This window comes from Nannospalax galili, unplaced genomic scaffold (genome assembly GCF_000622305.1).
Source record: "Nannospalax galili isolate Female #2095 unplaced genomic scaffold, S.galili_v1.0 scaffold77, whole genome shotgun sequence".
NCBI lineage: Eukaryota > Metazoa > Chordata > Mammalia > Rodentia > Spalacidae > Nannospalax > Nannospalax galili.
This window is the reverse complement of record NW_008341457.1, coordinates 3005914-3026983: the sequence shown is the minus strand read 5'-3', so window position 1 is coordinate 3026983 and position 21070 is coordinate 3005914. Positions and strand designations below refer to the sequence as shown.

At 54.5% G+C, this 21070-nt stretch overlaps 2 protein-coding genes across 3 annotated transcripts in view; both read right to left on the bottom strand.

Moving 5' to 3' along the window:
• Rexo1 (RNA exonuclease 1 homolog) overlaps positions 1-7826 on the bottom strand; it is a 20890-nt gene extending 13064 nt beyond the window's left edge. The window contains exon 1 of one of the 2 annotated variants that reach the window (XM_029565435.1): positions 7292-7826. In XM_029565435.1, the coding sequence (XP_029421295.1) occupies positions 7292-7442 (151 nt within the window). In that variant the 5' untranslated portion in view covers positions 7443-7826. The remainder of the gene's footprint in view (positions 1-7291) is intronic. The other variant, XM_008837137.3, reaches the window with a different exon arrangement.
• A 3248-nt stretch (positions 7827-11074) lies between these two features.
• Positions 11075-21070, bottom strand: part of Klf16 (Kruppel like factor 16) — a 10425-nt gene continuing 429 nt past the window's right edge. Inside the window, exons 1-2 of the mRNA XM_029565436.1 lie at positions 20804-21070; positions 11075-13175 (exon numbers count right to left, since the gene is read on the bottom strand). The exon at positions 20804-21070 is cut by the window's right edge and continues 429 nt beyond it. Coding sequence (XP_029421296.1) covers positions 12874-13175; positions 20804-21070 — 569 coding nt within the window. The 3' untranslated portion in view covers positions 11075-12873. The remainder of the gene's footprint in view (positions 13176-20803) is intronic.

Genomic DNA, 21070 nt, shown 5'->3' with positions numbered 1-21070 from the left:
TTTTTAAGAAGAAAGGGAGCCGAGCACCAGCATTCATCTCTCTGCTTCCTGACTGGACGCAATGTGACCAGCTGCGAAGGTGCTCCTGCCACCAAGCCTTCCCCACCATGATGGACTGCACCCTCAAACTGTGACCAGACTACTCTTCCTAAGGTGCCTTTGCCAGATATTTTGTCACAGCAACAAGACAGTCAATACAGGTGTCAACCCAGGCACAGTCGGGCCTGTCATCCCAGCACTGGGGAGGCTGAGGTAGGAGGATCACAAGCCTGAGCTATAGAGTGAGACCCTGCCTTAAAACAAAGCCTGAACAAAACTTAACAGCTAAACAAAGGTGCCCCTGGTGAAGGAAGGCACAAAGGGCCTTCTGATTGGCTGGGTTAATGTTGTGGGTGCAGACAGTACTCTTTTGGAGGGTGGTCCAGATAAACAGACTTGGGCTGGTTTCTCAGAGAAGGGCCTGAGTTGACAGAGGGTCCCCTAAGGGTCCTCTGGCATCTGCAGGAGGGTTCCTGGAGTCCCTGGCTGGGACAGGATCCACACACCACCCATCTCTCAGCCTCTTGCCCCACCCAGCCTGGGTGTCTGGTTGGACCAGAACCTTGGTCCCAGGCCAGAGCAGGAAGCCTGGTGCAGCTCAGATTGTTCCTGGGAAGAACCAGGAGAAAGATGGTGAGATGCAGGGACTTGTAGCATGGCCTTTTAGTTAACCCTGCCCACATGTCTATCTAGTGTCTGCCAGGCCACCCCACAGACGAGGTGGTAGGGTCTTATGTGAGCAGTGCTCACTCACCCTGGGTATCTCCCCTGTCAACAAGGAGACCCTGGTGAGTTCCTGCAGCTTCTGTTCAAGGTCAAAATACTGGTAAAGGCCAAGAAATGGCTCAGGGTCCCACCTAGCTCTGGGCTCTGATAACAGTCTTCCAGCCTAGGTGGTGGAAAAGGGTCTGTTCCCAAAAACTATAGAAAAGAGGCAAATATAGATATGTGTGGGAGGGGCCTGGGCTTCACCAGTGATGGCTTCTGATTGGCAGACCATCCCCTGAAAGCTAGTCCCACAGTGGGTGACGGCAGGGCCCAAGGTCTCCACAGAGAACCCAGATACATCCTTCCAGGTTGGAGTGTGGCCCTGGGGCAGACCCTCCCATCTCACACAGGGGTCCAGGCACCCACACTCCCCTAAGCTCAGCCTCCCTGAATAGATGAAGTCACCCAGCTGGATGCAGGGGTACCCAGGTGACCAACACAGTGGAACCCCACACACCTGGCAGCAGGTGACTGGGGAGGGTGGTGGGGCACCTGCACATGTCCCTCCCCAAGTCCACCCATAAGGGATCACCAAGGACCCCAACCCAGGGCACCCTCAGAACCACCCCCTGGACTCTGAAAGGCCAGTCACATGGGGTGACACAGGCTCCACAGGGGTATGTAGGGGACAGTCCCTACAGGCCTTGGCTGTCAGCTGGGTCCTAAGGCAGACAGGCCTGAGCCACCATGGCCATGCACCCATGCCACCTCAAAGCCAACTTCTCCCCTCCTGGGTGCTGGGAAAGGTTTGCAGGGGTGCTGGGCCAAGTCCAGATTGGCAGGGTAAGACAAAGTATTAATGCTGTCCCCAGGAGGCTGGCAGTGGCCTTCCTCCCCCAGAATCCATAGTAGGCATCAAGGACACTCCTGGTCCAATAAAGCCAATTATAAAATGCAAGGCCCCCACTCCCTGACCTGGTGCCTTGCAATGTAGTCATCTGAGTCCCCTCTGCCCTGTCCCAGTCTGGCACCAGTAGGGGTCCCAGCACAGGGCCTCTGGGTACTCAAAGGGAAGCCAAGGGATGTGCAGTGCATAGGGCCCCCCCTCACCTCCTGCTCCTCCCATCTCCCAGGGGTGGGAGGCAGGTCTCTCTAGACTAGGCACCACGGTCTACAGCTGCCAGCTGGGTTGAAATGAAGGTGGCTCCCAGGAGAAGGGACTGGAGTCTAAGATGTGCGACCAGAGCTCCGGTCCAGACCCTCTCGTCACCTGTGAGGTCTGGAACCTGCTCAGCTGGCCACCCTCCCCAGCGCTCAATGGACAGACCCAGAAGGAGAGCCTGGATTCAACTATGGCCCTGAGTCACCAGCTCAGGCTGAAGAGCCTCGGCCTTCATTATGTCAGACAATCCCTGCAGGACCCCTGGCTACTAGCAGCTAACCCCCATCTTCTGCACAGGACCCCCCCCCAGACTAGCAGCAGCTCTGGACCTGGCAGGGAGGCTGGTATCAAGCCAGTGTGTCAGCAGGGAGCCCCTTCCCCTGTGCACCCTCTCACCCCCATTCCCACCACCAGACAAACTTGATCCTACAAAGCCTGAGCCCACCTCCCCTCAGTCCCCAGCTGCTCTTTCCTGGAATCCAGAGGGAGCAGGTACCACTCACCCACCTATCTCTGTTCCCTTGAGGTCCAGGGGGTACACTGGGTCTAGAATGGCCTTTGGGAGGCCCAGGGTCATATAGCCAGGCTACTGCCACCCAGGGTCTCCTAGAGAGCCATGTCCTTCATCCCCACCCCACTCCCATACAGTCATGGGGTAGAACCCTGCCCTTAGAGATGGCTGCTTTGAGAGAATACTGGGGTGCTATAGGACCCAAGGATGTCACCCTAAAATGGCTGGCGCATGCTCCCAATTTCCACAGTGCTCAAGACCAGCATGGAGCACAAAGGTAGCTAGTCCCCCTCCCAAGCAGAGACATCTCCCAAGACGAGGCCTGAGCAGTCAAATACCCTGCATGCCCCTCAAAGCACCAGGAGGCAACGGTGGACAGAGTCTGGCACAGGTGGAATCCGTTGTGCCTGTGCCTCGGGGTCCTCTGCCCACTGTGGGCTGCCTGGCGGCACCTAGAACAGAAACACTGCCAGGCTGGGGGAAGGGGCACTCAGGCACCACGCGGGTCCCCTGAGCTCCTCCCAACAGCATGGTTGTCCCAATGAGTGTCCAGGTTGAGCAGACTCCCTCAAGCCTAGATGCTCCTGGGGTACTGAGCTATGTCCCTGGCCTCTACCCAGTATATACCAGGAGCTGCCCTGGGCAGGATGGCCACACAGGTCCTGAGACACAGCTCAGGGGTACAGGCCCACTCTAGCTAATCCCCTTCGTGCACAGGCCTCACTTAAAAAGTACCAGGGTCAGTGCTGGAGAGATGGCTCAGTGGCTAAGAGCACTGGCTGCTCTTGCAGAGAACCCAGGTTCAGTTCCTAGCACCCACATGGTGGCTACATACCATCCTTAATTCTAGTTCCAGGGGATTGGACACCATCTTCTGACCTCTGCAGGCATTGCACGACACAGGTACACTCACATACATGTAGGCAATACGCTCATACACATAAAACATGTAGGCAATACGCTCATACACATAAAACAAAAAGAAACCAGAAAATAAGTACCAGGGTGGACAGGCCACCAAACCAAGTCAGGAGGGCCAAGTACAGGGTGGCCAGAGAAAACAGCAGTACCTAGCTGAAGAGTCACTGAGGGAGAAAGTGACCAGGAAGAAGAGAACTGTGGCCAGCTGCAGATGCAGACAAATGCAAAGTGACAACCTGGGGACTCTGCTGAACCCTCAAGGAGATCTAAGTCAGCTGAGGACAGCAGGGAGTGGCCTGGGCACCCATCTGCCTCCCTTTTCCAACAGGAACAACAGGATGGTGGTCCAGCTGCCCACCACCAGCCAGGTGGCCTTGAACTGCAATAACCAGATGCTTCCTACAGGGCTCAGTGGGACGCTACAGTCTCCAAGCAGGGGAATCCCAGGGGTACCGCACCTCATCCTACCCTCTGATGCAGATGCTCCACCAGGTCCATGGTGCCCACTTTCCCTCCATGGTCAGATGCTGTGATCTGCAGCACCCCCTGCTGGCACCTGGTGGAGAAATATCTGCCCAAAGAGGGGAGAGTACAAGGGGTTGCACAGGCAGCGGTGTCCCCAGGCCGCTCACAAAGGAAAGTCATCCCTAGAGTCTCCCTGTGCACACCAGAGTCCCCGGGTCCTCTGGGACCCCAGGAGAGCATCTGACCTAACCTGAACAGGACACAGGGTGATGACAAGGTACAGTGGTATGGGGAGGCAGGTCGGGGGAGGTGAGCAGGCCCCCTGACCCCAGTCAGGGGTGTTGTGCCTACATGGGGAACTGACCTGGTCGCCCAACCTGGCTGCCATCCCTTTCCCATCCCTCTCCTCCTCATCTTTGATAAACCCTATTCCTTCTAGAAGGCTCCAGAGCTGCTGCCCTGGACTCCCTCTTGGCACCCATGCTGTCCACAGCCCCACACAAGACAATCTGGGACAAAACTACTGCCTACCTGTGTACCCCAGACCTGGGCCTCACACTGAACCACCATTCCCCAATTCCTGTCACCCAGGGCCCTACACTGTGGGGGCCTCTGAGAGAATGGTGCCTCTCAGCCCTGACATCCCAGTTCTCATTGCTGTACCTCTCACACTGCCTCCCTAGTGGGGACAGCAGCAGATTAGGGACAGCCAGGGTGCTGGGTTCTGTGAGGGCCCCTAAGCAGATCTCTCCATGCAAACCCAAACAACTGCAAGGTCACAAACAGGAGCCCTGAGAAAAACCCTGCTGCTCAAGTCCTCCGGCTCAAGATAGCCACTATCCTCTGAGCCATGACCCATCAGAGTCAGAGATGGACAATGCCCATCCCCAAGTCCAACCCTACCCACTGGCCACTGCTCCCCGGAAGGACTGTGTAGCCCTTGAGTAGCTTACAGTTGCAATTGACATTGCTTCCTCCCTCAACCTCAGTTTCCCCCACAGGGTCACCATACCTGACACCTGAGCACAGGCCTGGTGAGAAGGGCTCCAGGGCTGGCTATCCCCAGGACACCTGCAGCTCTGAAGCCAATGCCCAGTCCCCCAGAAGAAAACCCTCATGGCCAGCTACACAAGGATTTCCTTCCCATGGGTGTGCTTTGAGCACATAAAAAGCCATGGAGGGCCACTGCACAGAGGCCAAGGAACACCACCAAACTGGGCTACTTGGGCCTTGTCTAAACCCGGGGCAGGAGAGGCTCAGGGCACAGCAGGAGATCACCTGGTCTCCTTACAGGGCTGTGGGGGAGCACCGAGGAGACGCACAGAGAGGCCCTAGAGTGGGAACTGCTGGACCAGGCTTCTCCCTGGGTTCCATCCCCACAAGATTAAAAAAAAAAAATTGGGGGGGGGTGTCTTTTTTTGAGACAGGGTCTCCCTGTAGCCCCAGCTGGTCTGGAACAAATTTAAAAGTTCTCCCTGTCTCTGTCATTCCAACAGGAGAAAGTTCAAGGCCAGCCTTGGCTACATAGGGAGCTTGAGGCCAGCCTGGGCTACATGAAATCTGTCTCCAAAAAATAAAAAAAGAAATCAAGGCCTGATGAAACAGAAGTCACTAGAGAGGTCTAGGCAGCTGGAGAGCTGACTCAGTGGTTATGAGCACTGGTTGCTCTTGCAGAGGGCCTAGACTGGGTTCCCAGCATCCACACGGCAGATAACAACATTCTGTAACTCCAGTTCTGGAAGATCTGATGCAGTCTTCTGGCCTCCTCAGGCATGACACACACGGGTGCACTTACATACATGTACACAATACACTCATACACTAGAGAGATCTAAACAGGTCTCTATTTTGTCTTTTCCTGGCAAACTCTGTTTGTGACAGGGTGTCACTCTGTAAACCAGGCTGGCCTTGAACGCACAGAGATTGGCCTGCCAAGTGCTGGGATTAAAGGCATGTACCACCATGCAATGCAATATCTTATTTTTATGTGAATGAGTGTTTGCCAGCCTGCATATAAATGCACCTGTGTCGTGCAATGCCTTCAGAGACCAGAAGAGGGCGTCAGATCTTCTGGAACTGCCTCTCCAGCCTAGCAATCTCTCTTTTAATCCAATCAAAATTCTCAGAGTTGCTAGGCATAGTGACAGACACCTGTCATCCCATCATGGTGTAGATAAGCTGAGGAATGAGAATCCTGAGTCCCAAACTACCCTGGGCTACACAGTGAGACCCTGTGTCAAAACCAGGACAAATGGGGACTGGAGAGCTGGTTCAGTGGTTAAGGTTAAGAGCATTGGCTGCACTTGCAGAGGACCCAGTTCAGTTCCCAGCATCCACATGGAGGCTAACAACAATCCTTAATTCCAGTTCCAAGGAATCTGATATCCTCCTTGGGCATTACACATATGATACATTTACATATATGCAGGCAAAACACTCATACATTATAAAATAAAAATAATTTTTTTAAAAAATATTTTATTATTATTTTCTGTGTATGAGGGTATTGTTTGCATGTTTATAGGTGCACCTGTGTCATACAATACTGTAGCAGTCAGAACAGGACTTCAGAGTCCTCTGGAACTGGAGTTAAGGACAGTTTGTAGCCGCCATGTGGGTGCTGGGAATCAAACCCAGGTCCTCTGCAAGAGCAGTCGGTGCTCTTAGCCACTGAGCCATCTCTCCAGCCCCATAAAAATAATTTTTAAAAAATGTTTAAATAAGGGGCTGGAGAGGTAGCTCAGCCGTTAAGAACACTGGCTGCTCTTACAGAGGACCCGGGTTCGATTCCCAGTACCCATATGGCAGCTAACAGCTGTTTGTAAATTCCAGTTCCAAGGGATCCGATGCCCTCTTCTGATTCGATGCATTGCGGGACACGGGTGCACTTACACACATGCAGGTAATACACTCACACATAAAGTAAAAATAACAAAACAAGACAAGACAAACGCTAAGAAAACCCTCAAGGCTCCTACAAAAAAACCTGCCTGATCCCTAAGAGCCTCCCACCAAAGGCTGCCATCACAGCGACCACTGAGACATGCTCCATACACTGTCCCAGCTAAGAGGGTTTACAGCCTGAAACACAGCAGGTGCCCCTAAGAATTTGTGCATACAACTACTGTTAACAGCGGCGGCCGTGCCCGGGGGGAAAGTGTCACGATCATAAAGTGTGCCACAAATTGCGTAGGGTCGGAAGCACGGTGACGAGGGGAAATGACATTCCGTCCAGAACAAAGCAGACGCGGAGGACCAGAGGCAAGAGGTCCGGCTGCACGAAGCCCCACGCAGCCTGCACCGTGTCTCACTCAGCAGTGTTCGGATTTATGTCTCGCACTGGGATCAGAAAGGCCTGATGCGGTTGCACAGCATCGCTATGGCGGCGAGGGGAGGGACAGTGCACTGTGAGGGGGGTGTGCGCGGGGAAACGGTGCTGCACCGTTGGGTCGCTGGGGAACCCCGTGCGGTCGCGCCGGCGTTACCTGCTGCGGGCGCGGCACCGCCGCCGGACGCGCCCGGACCCCGAGCTCCGCGGTGCCGGAAGTGGCAGTAGGGACGCCGGCAAGGCCCCCCGGGGGATCCCGCCCAGTAAGGGCAATCGATGGCGCGGAAGAAGCCAGTGGAACGTAGCATGATCCGTCCCACAGCGGGGCCCCGGCCCGGAGCCACCCGGGACCCCGGGACCCCTCCTCACACACGCCGCCGAGGCCGCCGCCCGCGCCGCTCGGACCCCGCCGCTGCCGCCATCTTGCTCCGAGGCCCCTCAGAGGCTCCCGGGACGCTGCCGCTAGGGACGCCGGGAAGAGCTGCCCGAGGCGCGCCTGATCAGCAATATCGAGTTTTGAGGGAATGTGGAGGACAGAAGACCCGAAGTCTAGGTCATGAGGAGCTCTAGAGAAAGAGATCGTCTCTTCCTGTGGCCACTGGGAAGCTTTCGGCGGCGGATTTTCGCAGGTACAGCCTCGCTATCTTGAGCCTGAAGCCCCTGAGGCGCCTGGATTGTCCACAGCACGCCTGACTGAAAAGGACCCTTGGGTCCTGGCTGTTCTCATTGGGCCCTGGCTATGCTCATTTGCATGTCATTTGCATTTTCTTACACGGTGTTTTGAGTGCGCTTTCCTGGAGGACAAGGGCAGTAATACAGGCAGATATTACTCACTTGCGTCAAAATTGACTCCCCAAAATGCACCTAGCCAGAGTGCTATTAAATGGGATTTCGACCGCGTGCGTTGGCATAGGCCTTTAATCCCAACCCTTGGGAGGCAGAGGCAGGTGGACCTCAGAGATCGAGGCCAGCCTGGTCTAGTTCAGCTAGGGCTACAGGGAGACCTTGTCTCAAAAAGCAATAAATAAATAAATAAAAATAAATCCAAAAATGTATTTTATATTCATGTGCGTTAACAATTATAAATAAGCAAGGCATAGTAACACACGCTAATCAGCAGGTAGAGGCAGGCAGATCTCAGTTCCAGGCCCGCCAGGGTTACAAAGTGAGACTGTCTCTAACAAAACAAAACCAAAAATTAGGCAAAGCCGGGCTTGGTAGTAGCTCATGCCTGTCATCCCAACATTCCCGAGGTTAAGGCAGGAGGATCAGGAGTTCAAGGACATCCTGTTACATAGTTTGAGTCCAGCCTGAGCTACGTGAAACCCTGTGGGGGCTCTGTGGAGTAAGCTCAGAAAAGGAGATGGAGCATTACCACTGAGTCCTTGCAAGTAGACCCTTAGGGGTCTACACCAGAGACTTAAAATCACACTTCCACCGGGCGTGGTGGTGCACGCCTTTAATCCCAGCACTCGGGAGGCAGAAGCAGGTGGATCTCTGTGAGTTCAAAGCCAGCCTGTTGCCTACATAGTGAGTTCCAAGACAGCTGGGGCTACAGGGAGACCCTGTCTCAAAAAGACCAAAAAGGAAAACAAAACAAAACAAAACAAAAAAAACACTTCCACACAGAGACTTGAATCTGAGTGTTCATATCAGCACTTAATCAAAATGCACAGTCCGTGGAGGAATGGATGATGGACACACAGCAGGGCCATCCACACCCTGGAATATTACACAGTCCTGAACAGGAGCAAGACTATGAAAAAAGTCACAGCTGTGGAGGGACCTGAAGGACACGGGCCTCAGTGAGAGAACCAGACACAAACAGCCTCACAGTGTAGGACTCCATGACAGGAAATAGCCAGAGCAGGTGAATCCAGAAACAGGAAGTGGATTCACGGAGGCTGGAAAAGGGGGTGAAATGAAAGGCTCATGCTGAAGGTTTACTTTTGGCATAGAGTGCTCTGTGATTGGAATCAGATCATGATAATGGTGTGGGAAATTCATCACAATGAAAACAAAACCCTGACGTAAGATACAAAAAAGATTTTTTTTTTCTATTTTGACAGGGTCTCCCTGTAGCCCCAGCTGGCCTGGATTCGCTATGGAGCCCAAGCTGGCCTCGAACTCACAGAGATCCGCCTGCCTCTGCCTCCCTAGTGCTGGGATCAAAGGCGTGCGCCACCACACCTGGCACAAAATATTTTTAAATATTAAAAAATTTTTAAAAAGGAAAACAAGCCGGGCATGGTGGCGCACGCCTTTGATCCCAGCACTAGGGAGGCAGAGACAGGCGGATCTCTGTGAGTTCGAGGCCTGCCTGGTCTACATAGTGAGTTCCAGGCCAGCTGGGGCTACAGGGAGACCCTGTCTCAAAAAAACCTTGGATTGGAACAAAGCAGAAGATAGGGCGATAGGGCTAGGGTGTTCGTTTCTAGTGGCAGCTGCCTGGAATGCCTCACTGAGGTGCTGGGGCGTGGCTCAGAGGCAGAGTAACAGCCTAGAATCCCCCAGTGAGGGGCTGGGGGCGTGGTTCAGGGGTAGAGTGACAGCCAAGAATCCCCCAGTCAGGGGTTGGGGTGTGGTTCCGGGATAGAACCTCTGCCTGGTATGTGCAAGGTTAGCATCATCAAAATAAAACAAAAAATGAGCCGGGTGTGGTGGCCACGCCTTTAGTCCCAGCACTCAAGATGCAAAGGCAGGTGGATCTCTGTGAGTTCAAGGCTAGCCTCGTCTACACAGTTCCAGGACAGCTGGGGCAACAGGGAGACCCTGTCTCAAAAAGACATAAATAAATAAATAATAAATAAATTAAAAAATAATAAAATGAATGAGGGGTGGGGTTCCGGATATATAACCGTATTTGTGGTGCAGTGGTTAGAATCGGGCCCTCATGCTCCCCACTGAGCTGCACAGCCCAGGACTGAGGGATTTTTGAGCTGTGTAATAGACCAAATGGGAATGTGGTAGCGGGCATCTAAGGGGGTTCAGAGGCCATACGGGTTTGGGGTTGAAGGAGGTGGCCAGGCTGGCACTAGAAGGGGGACTGTTAGTTGTGTGTATATAAGATGTGGGAACTGGGCAGCCAAAAGGTGCAGGGATGACTAGGGTCAGTGTGCAATAAACGCAGAAGGGGTGGGGGGCGTGCTCTAGGGAAGCTGTTCTAAAATGAATAGGAGCCATGGGCCTTGGGGGTCCTAAGACCAGGAGATCCTGGTGAGAGGGTATCCCCATCTTGCAAGGGCTCACAGTATCGGGATTGGCCACCAGGTGGCAGGCCAGTGCCTCCCTGGGCCCAGCAGGTGCAAGGGGAAGGCTCGGCTCCGCCCCCACGCCAGCCTCAAGTCCCAGGAGCTCTACAGACCCCAGGGATGTGGTGTCTTTTCTCAAACAAGGATCAAAGCTCTAATGGGTTTCTGAAAGCTCTTAATTTTTAGCGTCTGCAACCGCCACGGCGTCCCCTCTGCACCCGCCCCTTTCCTTACTGCAAGCTGGTATACAGTAGGCGTTCCATTTATGTATGGAACACACAAGGACAACGAGGTAGGGAGTAGTCCTAGGCATATTCTTGCTACACCATGTGCAGTCCTGGGGGCGCGTCCCCACCCCCACCACCCCTGCTGACTCCGGAAGGGGGCGGGCAGCGGACGCCCCCGGGTATAGTCACCGAGTTCTGGTTGCTGGGTAACAGGGTACAGGGCGGCAGGTGGGGGGTGTGCAGCTGCTACCAGGCGTGGGTGACACTATTCTGTGTGCCTGCTACAGCAATCAAGTCCCTCCCGGGCCTCAAGGGGGCCTGGCCAAGACCACTGGATACCGAAGCAAATTGCCTCAGTTTCCCCAAGGCTTAGCTGATGAAGTGAGGCAGGTGGGGGCAAGGAGGAACATGCTGGTGGGGTCTCTAAGTTTCCCTTATTAATCAATCAGACAGACACTGTGGCAGGGTTTTAAAAAGGGCTTCTTTAATTAATTAAATACAAGGGTTTAGAAGCCAGGTGGAGTGGGGGAGAGGCGACCCCACACACAAAGCATAAATCCCACAGGGCTCCCCCCTGCACACCCTGCAGATGCTGCCAACCCCCTGGATGGCTGCACTCAGGTCCCAGTGACACCAGACCGTGAAGGGGTAGGGTTGGAAGGATGAGCCAAGAAGGTTCTGGTTGCTCAGCAAGTTTCCTGCCAGTGTCGTGGGACCCACCTACCCCCATTAGCAGATGTGACAGGTGACCAGCAAATGCTCAAGGAAGATATGCCCAAAGCACATGAAGAAAATGAGGCACTAGCCCCTACCCACCCCACAGACTAAGGCACCCCACTTCTGTGGTCTAGAAAGAAGGGACAGATGGATTACCCCTGGGAAGGAGGCACCTCTGAGCCCAGCTCCAAAAGGCCACCCTTCCCCGCAAGGCTGGTGCCCTGACCAGGTAAAGGTGGCATTACTCGAAGCCCCCCCAATCATGTGACAGAAGGTTCCGGAACAAATGTAGGTGCCAGAATCTCCCATACCCAACATGTGGAGGCAGCTAGGCTTTCTCTTGGATCCCATCCAGGTTGCGGACCTTAGGTGCTTTTGTCCAAAATCCACAGCAAAAAGATGCTGAAAAGGACCTGTGGGTGATTCTCCTGGGAGATACATCCCCACCCACCCCCAGTTGAGACCTTTCCCCCCCCACTCACACCCCTGAGGATGAAGGGCCACCCAAAGGGGCCCCCTAGAACAAGGAACTGGTGCCTGAAAAAATAATTCTATCCGGTCCAAAAAACGAGCTAGCTATCCAGGAGGCCCTGGAGTCAGGGCTCCTGTTTCCAGTCCTGGAGTTCAAGGCTACCCTCTTCCAGGCACCCAGGAGGTACAGGAACATGAAGGGCCAGGCAGAGCCCTGAACTCATGGTCCAATGACCACAAGGGTCCTTTAGAAGATTGTCTGAGACAGAAAGCCACAAAGGCTAAACTCCTTACCCCAGTGGAGACCCCACATACCAGCCACCCACCATCTCTCACATATGTGCTCACCCAGCTAGGGGGGAGCCTGGCTCCCAATGCCAGCAGTCAAGAGGACAATAAATAATTTGTTCCCCACCTGCCCACCACTTGGCCCCAAGGTGAGCAGGCGGACCTTCATGATCCCCCACCAACCTGCTGCCCAAAACCCCAAGGTCTCCTCTCAAAACTACAGCACCTTATTTCCCCAGGACGGGGGTTGCTGGGCAGCCCCTCTAGAGGGCAGACTCTGTGGACACCTGAGATTTGAGTACCCATGTTGTGGGGTCAGCCAGGCTGCACCCCCACAGTTCCCTGAACTTCTACCAATGGCTTTCAGTGGGGTGAGGACAGGCAGGGGGCTACAGGAAACCCCAGTTTACCTATGGCTATGTGTGTCCCAACCTGGAGGAGCAACTAGATGGGTGGGTGGGGGATATGGAGTGCAGAGGACTAGGGAACTCCCCCTGGCTGGGCTCCATATCCAGTGCCACCCAGAAGGGAAGGCAGAGGGTGGCAGAGGGGGACAGGGAGGACCTGCCAGCTGCCCACCGGGGGTCCCCATAGAAGGGATGGGACAGTTAATCATGGCTATTTACAGACACAATCTGAACCAACTCCCAAGCTACCCAGGTCCAACCTAGTCTCCCCCCTGAGGAGGACTGGGCTCCCAGACACAGGCTCTCTGGAGGCCAGATGTGTCCCTCGTTGGAAGACCCTGCCGAGCTGGCCACACTCGGGGTGGACAGACCAGGGCTCTACAGGCCTGCGGGAGCTGGGCTGGGGACGGGGCTGGGTGCTGGGCTGCCCGCCAGGCTGCAAGGCAGGGAGTCGCTGGGCGAGGTGCTGCGGGCACCAGGTCTCCGAAGCAGTTCCGGGCGGAATCCAGGGTGGCGACGGGCATGCTTGGTCAGGTGGTCACTGCGGGTAAAGCGCTTGGTGCACAGAGGACAGGGAAAGCGCTTCTCACCCGTGTGCGTCCGGTGGTGGCGGGCCAGCTCGTCAGACCTGGCGAACTTCTTGTCACAGCCAAGCCAGTCACAGACGAAGGGTCGTTCACCTGGACGGAAGACAGATAGGGGTCAACTCTACCAGTCACTCACCTACAAATTCCCCTAATCAACACTTTTTTGTTTGTTTTGGTCTTTGTGAGAAGGTTCTCCCTGTAGCCACAGAATTTTCACTTTTTTGTTTTGAGGCATGGTTTCAAAGATCTGCCTGCTTCTGCTTCCTGAGTGCTGGGATTAAAGGTGTGTACCAGCCGGGCAGGGTGGCACATGCCTTTAATCCCAGCACTTGGAAGGCAGAGGCAGGCAGATCTTTGTGAATTCAAGGCCAGCCTGGTCTACATAGTGAGTTCCAGGACAGCTGGGGCTACAGGGAGACCCTGTCTCAAAAAGACAAAAAAAAAGGTGTGTACCACCAAACTGGGCCAGATTTTCTTTTTAGACAAGGTCTTATGTACCCTCGTCTCAGACTCCTTATATAGTAGAGGATAACCCTGAACTCCTGATCCTCCTGACTCTACACACCCCCTACCCTGTGGTGGGATGACAGGTGTATACCACCATGCCTGGTTCATGTGGTGTTGGAGATGGAACCCGGGCTTTCCTGCATGGTAGGTGAACACTCTGCCCTCTGAGCCACAAGTACTCTGCCAGCTGAGCTACAAACCCAGTGAGCTATGTTCCCAGCCCATCTTGGAGTTTTGTTGAGGCTAGGTCTTGCTATGTAGCCCACACTGGTCCACAACCCACAAGCTATCCTCCTGCCTTAGCTTTCCAAGTGCTGCATACTCCAGGAAAGAGCCACCATGCCCAGATAGCCTATGTCCTTCAGAAATGGCCCTACTTCCACCCACCCCTAAGATAGGGTATATAACATGTGACAGCTGTCCTCCCCCAAGCCCAGGCCACCAACAGTTTTGAATAAAAAGATTCACCCAGTCTCAGCTCGGAGCTCAGAGGCTAGAGTGTACAGAGTAGATGGTAGTTAAGGCCACTGGACCATGCCCAAGCTTAGAAGCTTAAACTGCTGGGTGTGTGGAGGGGTGTGGCCTCCGGGAAGGGGTGTGGTCATCCAGAAGCAGCAGGTGGCACACTGGGCAGGGGCAGGTCTCCACCAGACAACCTTCACAAACCCCTCCCACTGTCCTGTACAAAAGCTATTCCCAAACCCTTCCATACCCCCAAATAACCAGACCTCATGGTGTGGTCAGCATGTCCCCGAATTACAAGTAGATGGGTCATCAGGGCATGAGGAGGGGTCAGTAGGTCCAACCAGAGCCCCAAAGCCTTGCACCAGTCTGGCTGGCCCTGCCCACCAAATGATCACCCTCCAGATACTCAAGGGATTAGAAAGGTGGTTTAAAGAACCCTCCATGGGATTCAGTGGTGTGAAGGGGAGGGACATCATAGAAGCCACCAGAAGCCAATGGGACAGCCCCGGGCTAAGCTGAGAACAGACTTTACAGAAGGGTGATCAGGTGACATCTTTGCTCTAAGCAGATCTGGGGAACCCTGGGGAGAGAGGAGGAAAGGGAGGGGAGCTAGGCAGGACACCAGCTATTACAGCCCAGGAAGCAACCAGAACCCCTCCTCTGGGGGGATGCGGGGCACAAGTCGGGGGGGGGGGGACACGACGTCTAGCCCTGTCGCCATCTTGCAGGGCAGTGAAGAGGGTGGAGGCAGGAGCGGGACCCCCCCCTCCTCTGCATGCAATCCGCTTACTTCCCCTTTCGGGGGGCCCCGCGTCTCACCCGACTCTAGTTCGACTTTGCAAAGAGCAGGCTGGGGGGGGCACCCAGCTGCAGCATGTAGCTTGATGGGAACAGCCACCGCTCACGTGGTCCTGGCTCCAGCCACGGAGGAGACAGAGGCCTAGACCAGGGTTACTTTGCTGCCCGGGGAGCTGGCCAAGTCCCCTCCCCACGCTCCGCGGTTACGGTGTACACACCGGTGGCGGTACCCAGGGTGCGGGGCTTCCGGCCCATGCAATGTTAGATGCATGCTTGCCAAAAAGCTTGGCCCTGCTCTGCAACAGTCTCACAGTCTACCTGGAGGGGTGGAGGGTGGGGTGGGGTGGGGTGTGCGCAGACGAGGGCGTGTATCAAAGTTGAGGTCCCAGGAAGGCGGGAGGGGTCCCCCAAATATAGATACCCCTACAGCTTCTGGGGACCAGGCTCCCTGGACCGCCTGGCTGGGAGGAGGAGGAGGTGGGAACCAAGCTAGAAGGCCACTGTGGGCGTGGCTGTTGTGGACTTGACCCTCTGACTCAGGCGGGGCCGGGGTAAACTGGGGACAATACTGTCGCCTCTGTACCTTGCAGGCTCTAAAACATAAATGCTGCGACAGTCGGGTTAACCTACAGCAAGAGGATCTCTGCGGCTGGAAGCGCCATCCTCACCCTGCTGAGAGTCAAGTCCAGGTTGCTGGTCCCTTCTCTGCCCTGACCCGGGGCCCCAACACCCAGCTGTGATCCGAGGCCAGGTGCAGGGTTCTCAGCTGGGTCCTTTGTATTTTATAGCATGAGTCTGGCCTTAAACTGGGGTTTAATGCTTGCCTGTGGGGAAATCCACAGGCCTGGAGGAAGGAAAATGGGTTTCCAGCAAGAGCAATCAATGGTGGTAATTGCAAGCCAGTCTGGTTTACATACTGAGTTCCAAGCTAGGACTACATAGTCAGACAAAAAAAATTTTAAGGGGGGACAGCATGGCCTTGCACCCCTACCCCTCGCTTCCAGAAGACCAGGATACCTGGCCATACTCCATATCCCATGTGGCTAAAGACAACCCACCCTCTCCAGAGTAGCCATTCCTTGGTCTGGTATCATCCAATAACTCCCAGCCCATTTGGGCCACTTTTATCAGGAAGCTTGGGAGGGTAGAGGGGTGGTTTTCAGCTCAGACAATATTGGGGGGCCCTCCCACCAATCTAGAAGCTTGCAACTAGCTCCAGTTGCCACATATCTGGGGGGACTGTTTTGGGAAGGATCAATCCCCAAAAGCCATCCGGTCTGAGCCCCACCCCCATAACTGTACTCTTACTTTAACACTTACTGCTCTGTCCCTGTGGTTGTTGAGGCCACTTCCCACCCCAGGCCTCAGTTTCCCCATCTGCCTCTCCTCCCTGAAACCTCTCTAGCAAGAAAACCATTTTTTAATTTTTTTTGAGACAGGGTCTCCCTGTAGCTTCTGCTGGCCTGGGATTATGTAGCCTAGGCTGGCCTCAATCTCAGAGATTCTCCTGCCTCATCTCTAGACCTCTTTAGCAAAATTAAAACAATGTTTCCCACTACCTGATCAGATAGCTAGGGGTGGCCCTAGCTTTCTCTGTACCCCACCCCATCTAAATTGGTAAACTGGACCACTTCCCCCTCCCAGAGAGTTGCCTAACCCCTTAACTCATTTTCCTACCCTAATCCCTCTTCTGTAAAAAGATTTTCCCAATAAAACCAAGCCTGCCTCCCCCCACCCCCCACCCGCCCTTGAGATTAAAGGCTACCTTTCCTTGGCCCTCAAAATCCTAGCCCTAAGGCCAGTTAGCTCTTCCCTCATGGCCAGAGGCCTCTGACAGAGACCTCTAGGTTAGGAAACCTTTCTCTAAACACAAAACTCTCATCTACTGCAGGGCATGGTAAAGCATGCCTTTGATTCCTAGGGAGCTTAATGCAGGGGAATTTCTGTGAGTTCAAATCCAGACTAATCTACATACAAGTTCCAGACCAGCTGGGGCTACAATGAGACCATCTAAAAAAATCCAAAGTAAACTCAGGCATGGTGATATGTGGGCCTTTAATCCCAGCTTTTGGGAAGCAGAGGTAGGTGGATCTCTTTGAGATTGAGGCCACCCAGGTTCATACCTTGACTTCCAGGGGGGCTGGGACTTTGGAGACCCTGTCAAAAAACAAAAAACAAACAAAAACAAAAAAACCAAGCCAGTGTGGTGGCACAAGCCTTTAATCTCAGCACTGGGGATTAGATCTACACCCCTGCCCCCAAAAAAACCAAAACAAAACCAAACTGTCATCTCCCACAAGGATGCCTAAGGACCCTACATATCCCTGGCACCCAGACACTAATATTTCCAAGGGTCTCCTGGTAGCCCCAGCTGGCCTAGAACTCACCAGACTGGCCTTGAACTCACAGAGATCTGCCTGCCTCTGCCTCCCAGTGCTGGGATTAAAGGTGTGCACCACCATGCCTGGCTTTCTACATAAGTTTTACTTCTATCATTTGTGTATGTGTGAAGTGTGCATATGTGGAGGTCAGAGGACAACTTGCCAGAGTCAGTTCTCTCCTTTTATCCTGTGGCTCCTGGGGAATCGAACTCAAGTCCTCAGGCTTAATGGCAAGGTCCTTTACCAGCTGAGCCATCTTGCTGGCTCAAACACTAACACTTCTCAGAATTAAGTAAATGGAATTTTCAGAGAATAATATAACTAAAAGAGATCCCCAAGCCCCCCAAGGATACTGGGGTGAGATCTAGGAACATGTCTGATTGTCCTGACTGGACAAGACCTTGGCACAGGAGTAGACAGAGGCCACCCTGCAGGGCCCAGAATGCCCAATTGAGAACCCTGCCCCAGAGGGTGAAACTGCTTGGCTGGGCAGACTGCCTCCTCCAGGTAGTCAGTCGAGTCTGTTCCCCCCACCCCCCGCCCCTCAAGAGACCCAGGGAGAGAAGATGCCAGGGATAGAGGGAGTTTGGAGAGCAGAGCCGGCAGCCACCCCCGCCACCGCCACCCCACGGCTGCCTCTATCCCAGTATCCATGGTAACCGCGTCAACATCTCCCACAGCCTCTAAAGTCTTTCTCTTCCCCAAGCAGGGACAGGGGCAACCGCAGTGCTCAGGGGTACCAGACTCTCTGCCTAGTGTCCTTAGGCCCTGGGATGGGGGTATCCCATAATCCCTCGTGGTCTCCACGGCAGCCCCAATCCAGGGGCGGAGATAACCCTACTCTACATATGCCTCAATCTCTGCAAACAGCTAAATGGATCCAGGAGGGCGGGTGGATAGAAGACTGCTCTCTCCCCTGGTCCTGAAGGCATGGAGGGGACCAAATCGGTCCCAGGCCCTACACTCCAGATGAACCCCACTGACTCCAGGGCATGACCCACAGACTCCCTAATCCCTCATTTGAACCACTCTCCCTGCCAGGAAGAATAACCAAAAGAAGGCCCTTTAAACCAGGCAGGCCTGTGCTCACCTGCTCACTGGTAATGCCAGCTCTCCAAGCAGAAGCAGAACTCTCTGGAGTTTGAAGGCCAGCCTGGGCCACAGAGGGAGATCTGTCTTTTGTTTGTTTGAGACTGGATCTCCCAGTAGCCCCAGCTGGCCTGGAACTCATTATGTAGCCCAAGCTGGCCTCAATGTCACAGAGATCTGCCTGCCTCTGTCTCTGCCTCCCCAGTGCTAGGATTAAAGGCCTATGCCACCACACCTGGTGAAATCTTACCCTAAATAAATAATAAATAAATAAATAAATAGTATTTAAGGGGTCCCCAGACACTACAAAAAAAAAAAATCATATCAAAGGAGTCCAGCTTCCACACAGCTCTCTGGGTCTCACAAATTAGTTATTATGAGTCTAGGGGCATGATTGCACACAGGCCTTTAATCCAAGCACTTGAAGGCAGCCTGGTCTCTGTAAGATCGAGGCCAGCCTGGTCTACATAGCTACATAAGGAGTTCCAGGCTGGCTGGGACTACAGGGAGACCCTGTCTCAAAAAAAAAAAAAAAAAAAAGAGGCATTTGGGGACAGGACACCCACGTCTCCCATGGTAGTAGAGGTGGGGTGACACAGAATCCAAAGGAGGACCACTAGCCCTTTGTCAACACTTAGGATGGTCTACACTCAACCCTAGACATCCAGACTTCAAGTCCTGGGTCTCAGTTCTGGTGAGTACTTGAAACCCATGCTCCTGGCAGGCCAGGGTCTCCTACCCACCCAGCTTAGAGGTGGTGTAGGGTGGGAGGGGGAAACTGGCCTCCTATTATACCCAACCCGCAAGTTCTGGGCACCAGGAAGGGTTCTGGGTTGGGAACGGCCACAGACCACAGCAGGCCAGTCAAACCCTGACTGGGACAGGTGTAGGGGTTGTGGCATAAATCAGAAAGATGGGGTCCCTCTCAGTAGAATCCCACTACTCTGGACTGGCAAACTCACCAAGAAAGAGCCAGGATACTCTCATGGACCCCAGTCTGTGGCAGAGACCTAGACCTAACCCCCTAGTCCCCAGCCAATGTTCTTCTGCAGAGACCCCATCCCCAACTCCAAACTCCAAGTTCTGTCCATTTAGGTTGAGAGAGAGAGAGAGAGAGAGAGAGAGAGAGAGAGAGAGAGAGAGAGTGAGTGTCTCTAGGCCTCAGGGGACAAGGACAAGGTCCAAGGGACCAAAAATGCCATCTTCCAATCCCCCCTTCTGACTCTCTCGACTCCAAAGACAGAGCCTGAATCCCCTCTACCTGCCCTGACCACTCCTGAGGGGCCCCACACAGCCATGGAGACCTTCCTTCCCTCTCTCCCAGTGTGGCCAGTATGGCAACTGTAAGAGCAGGACAGCCTCTACCTTTTACTTAGAAGATGGCAGATCAGAAGCAGGTAGGTTTGGGGGGGGGGGGACATAGATCGCCCCATCCCAGGGAGACCCTATAGCTCCGACAGTGCCCAACAGAATGGATAAATCCATAGAGGGGCCAGGACAGCAACCTGCTGGCACCTGGCTCACCAGTTTACCTCCTCTTCAACATCCAGGGTGTGAGCTTCCAGAAATGCTAGTATAGCTGAATCATTAGATCCCCACCTTCCCAACCCATTACAAGGGTGCAAACTTGGGGAAAAATGTAGTAGGGAGTTCCTGTCTCCGATCCTAATGGATTTGGGACAGGTGCAAGGCCTTAACTCTAGGTGGTCTTGGCCTCTTTTCACCAGGGTCAAGCAGACAGAATGGGGGGAAATAAGTGCCTGGCACTCTACCACCACCGTCACCATCATCATCACTGTCACCACCACCACATCTTCATCATCACAACCACCATTACCATCACTACCATCATCCCCAACATCACAAGCATCACCATCACCACCATCACTCTGTCGCCCTCCCCCACTTCTGACAAACGCCTCCCGGCTCTCCAGAGGGAATCTTGGAGGCCACCCCGGAAGTGGTGATGCGGATCCACCCACACTCTTCCCAGAAAAAGAAACTGAGTCCGGAGAAGGGGGAGGGCCTGACTCAGAACCTTAGAACCTGATGTTCCCTCCGACCACCAGGTTCCTGAGACCAAGACCGCCGGAGGCAAAGGACTGGACCACGAAGCAGGGATGAAGGGATGCCATGCTGGGGCAAGTGAGACAGAACACGATCGCGCGTGGTTGTACCCGAGGAGCTGGGGAAGGACCCCCGATCGGTCTGAAGTCTCTAAAGCAGAGGCCAGCCGGTCCACCCTCCGCGCGCCTCTGGACCGCGTGGCTGCCACGCCCCCTACGTGAGCCCCACCCACCGTGTCCCCGCCCTCCAGGACCAGGCCAGGGCGCGCCCCCCTCCCCGCCCCCTACGCGCCACGCAGTTTTCAACGGGGTCCTGGAGACCTTGGGGGGGAAAGGGGCTTCCCGAGATCTCTCCAATGCCCTTCCTCTAACCCCGATGATGGCTAAAAATAAAATAATAAAAAGAGGGGTTTACCTGTGTGCGTCCGCAGGTGCGACTTGAGGTGCGAGGACTTGTAATAGGCTTTGGCGCACCCCGGAAAGGGACAGCGGTGGCTCTTGGCGGCGCCGGGGGCGCGGCCAGAGGACGGGGACGAGGCGGCGGAGGAGGCAGGAGAGGTGCCCCCTGCGGAAACGGCGGCGGGGGTGACGGTGCTGACTCCGGGCCCGCCGCGCAGATCGGCCAGGATGCTGGCGGCCAGCAGGTGGGGCGCATGGCCGGCGCCTCCCGGGGCGGCGGCGG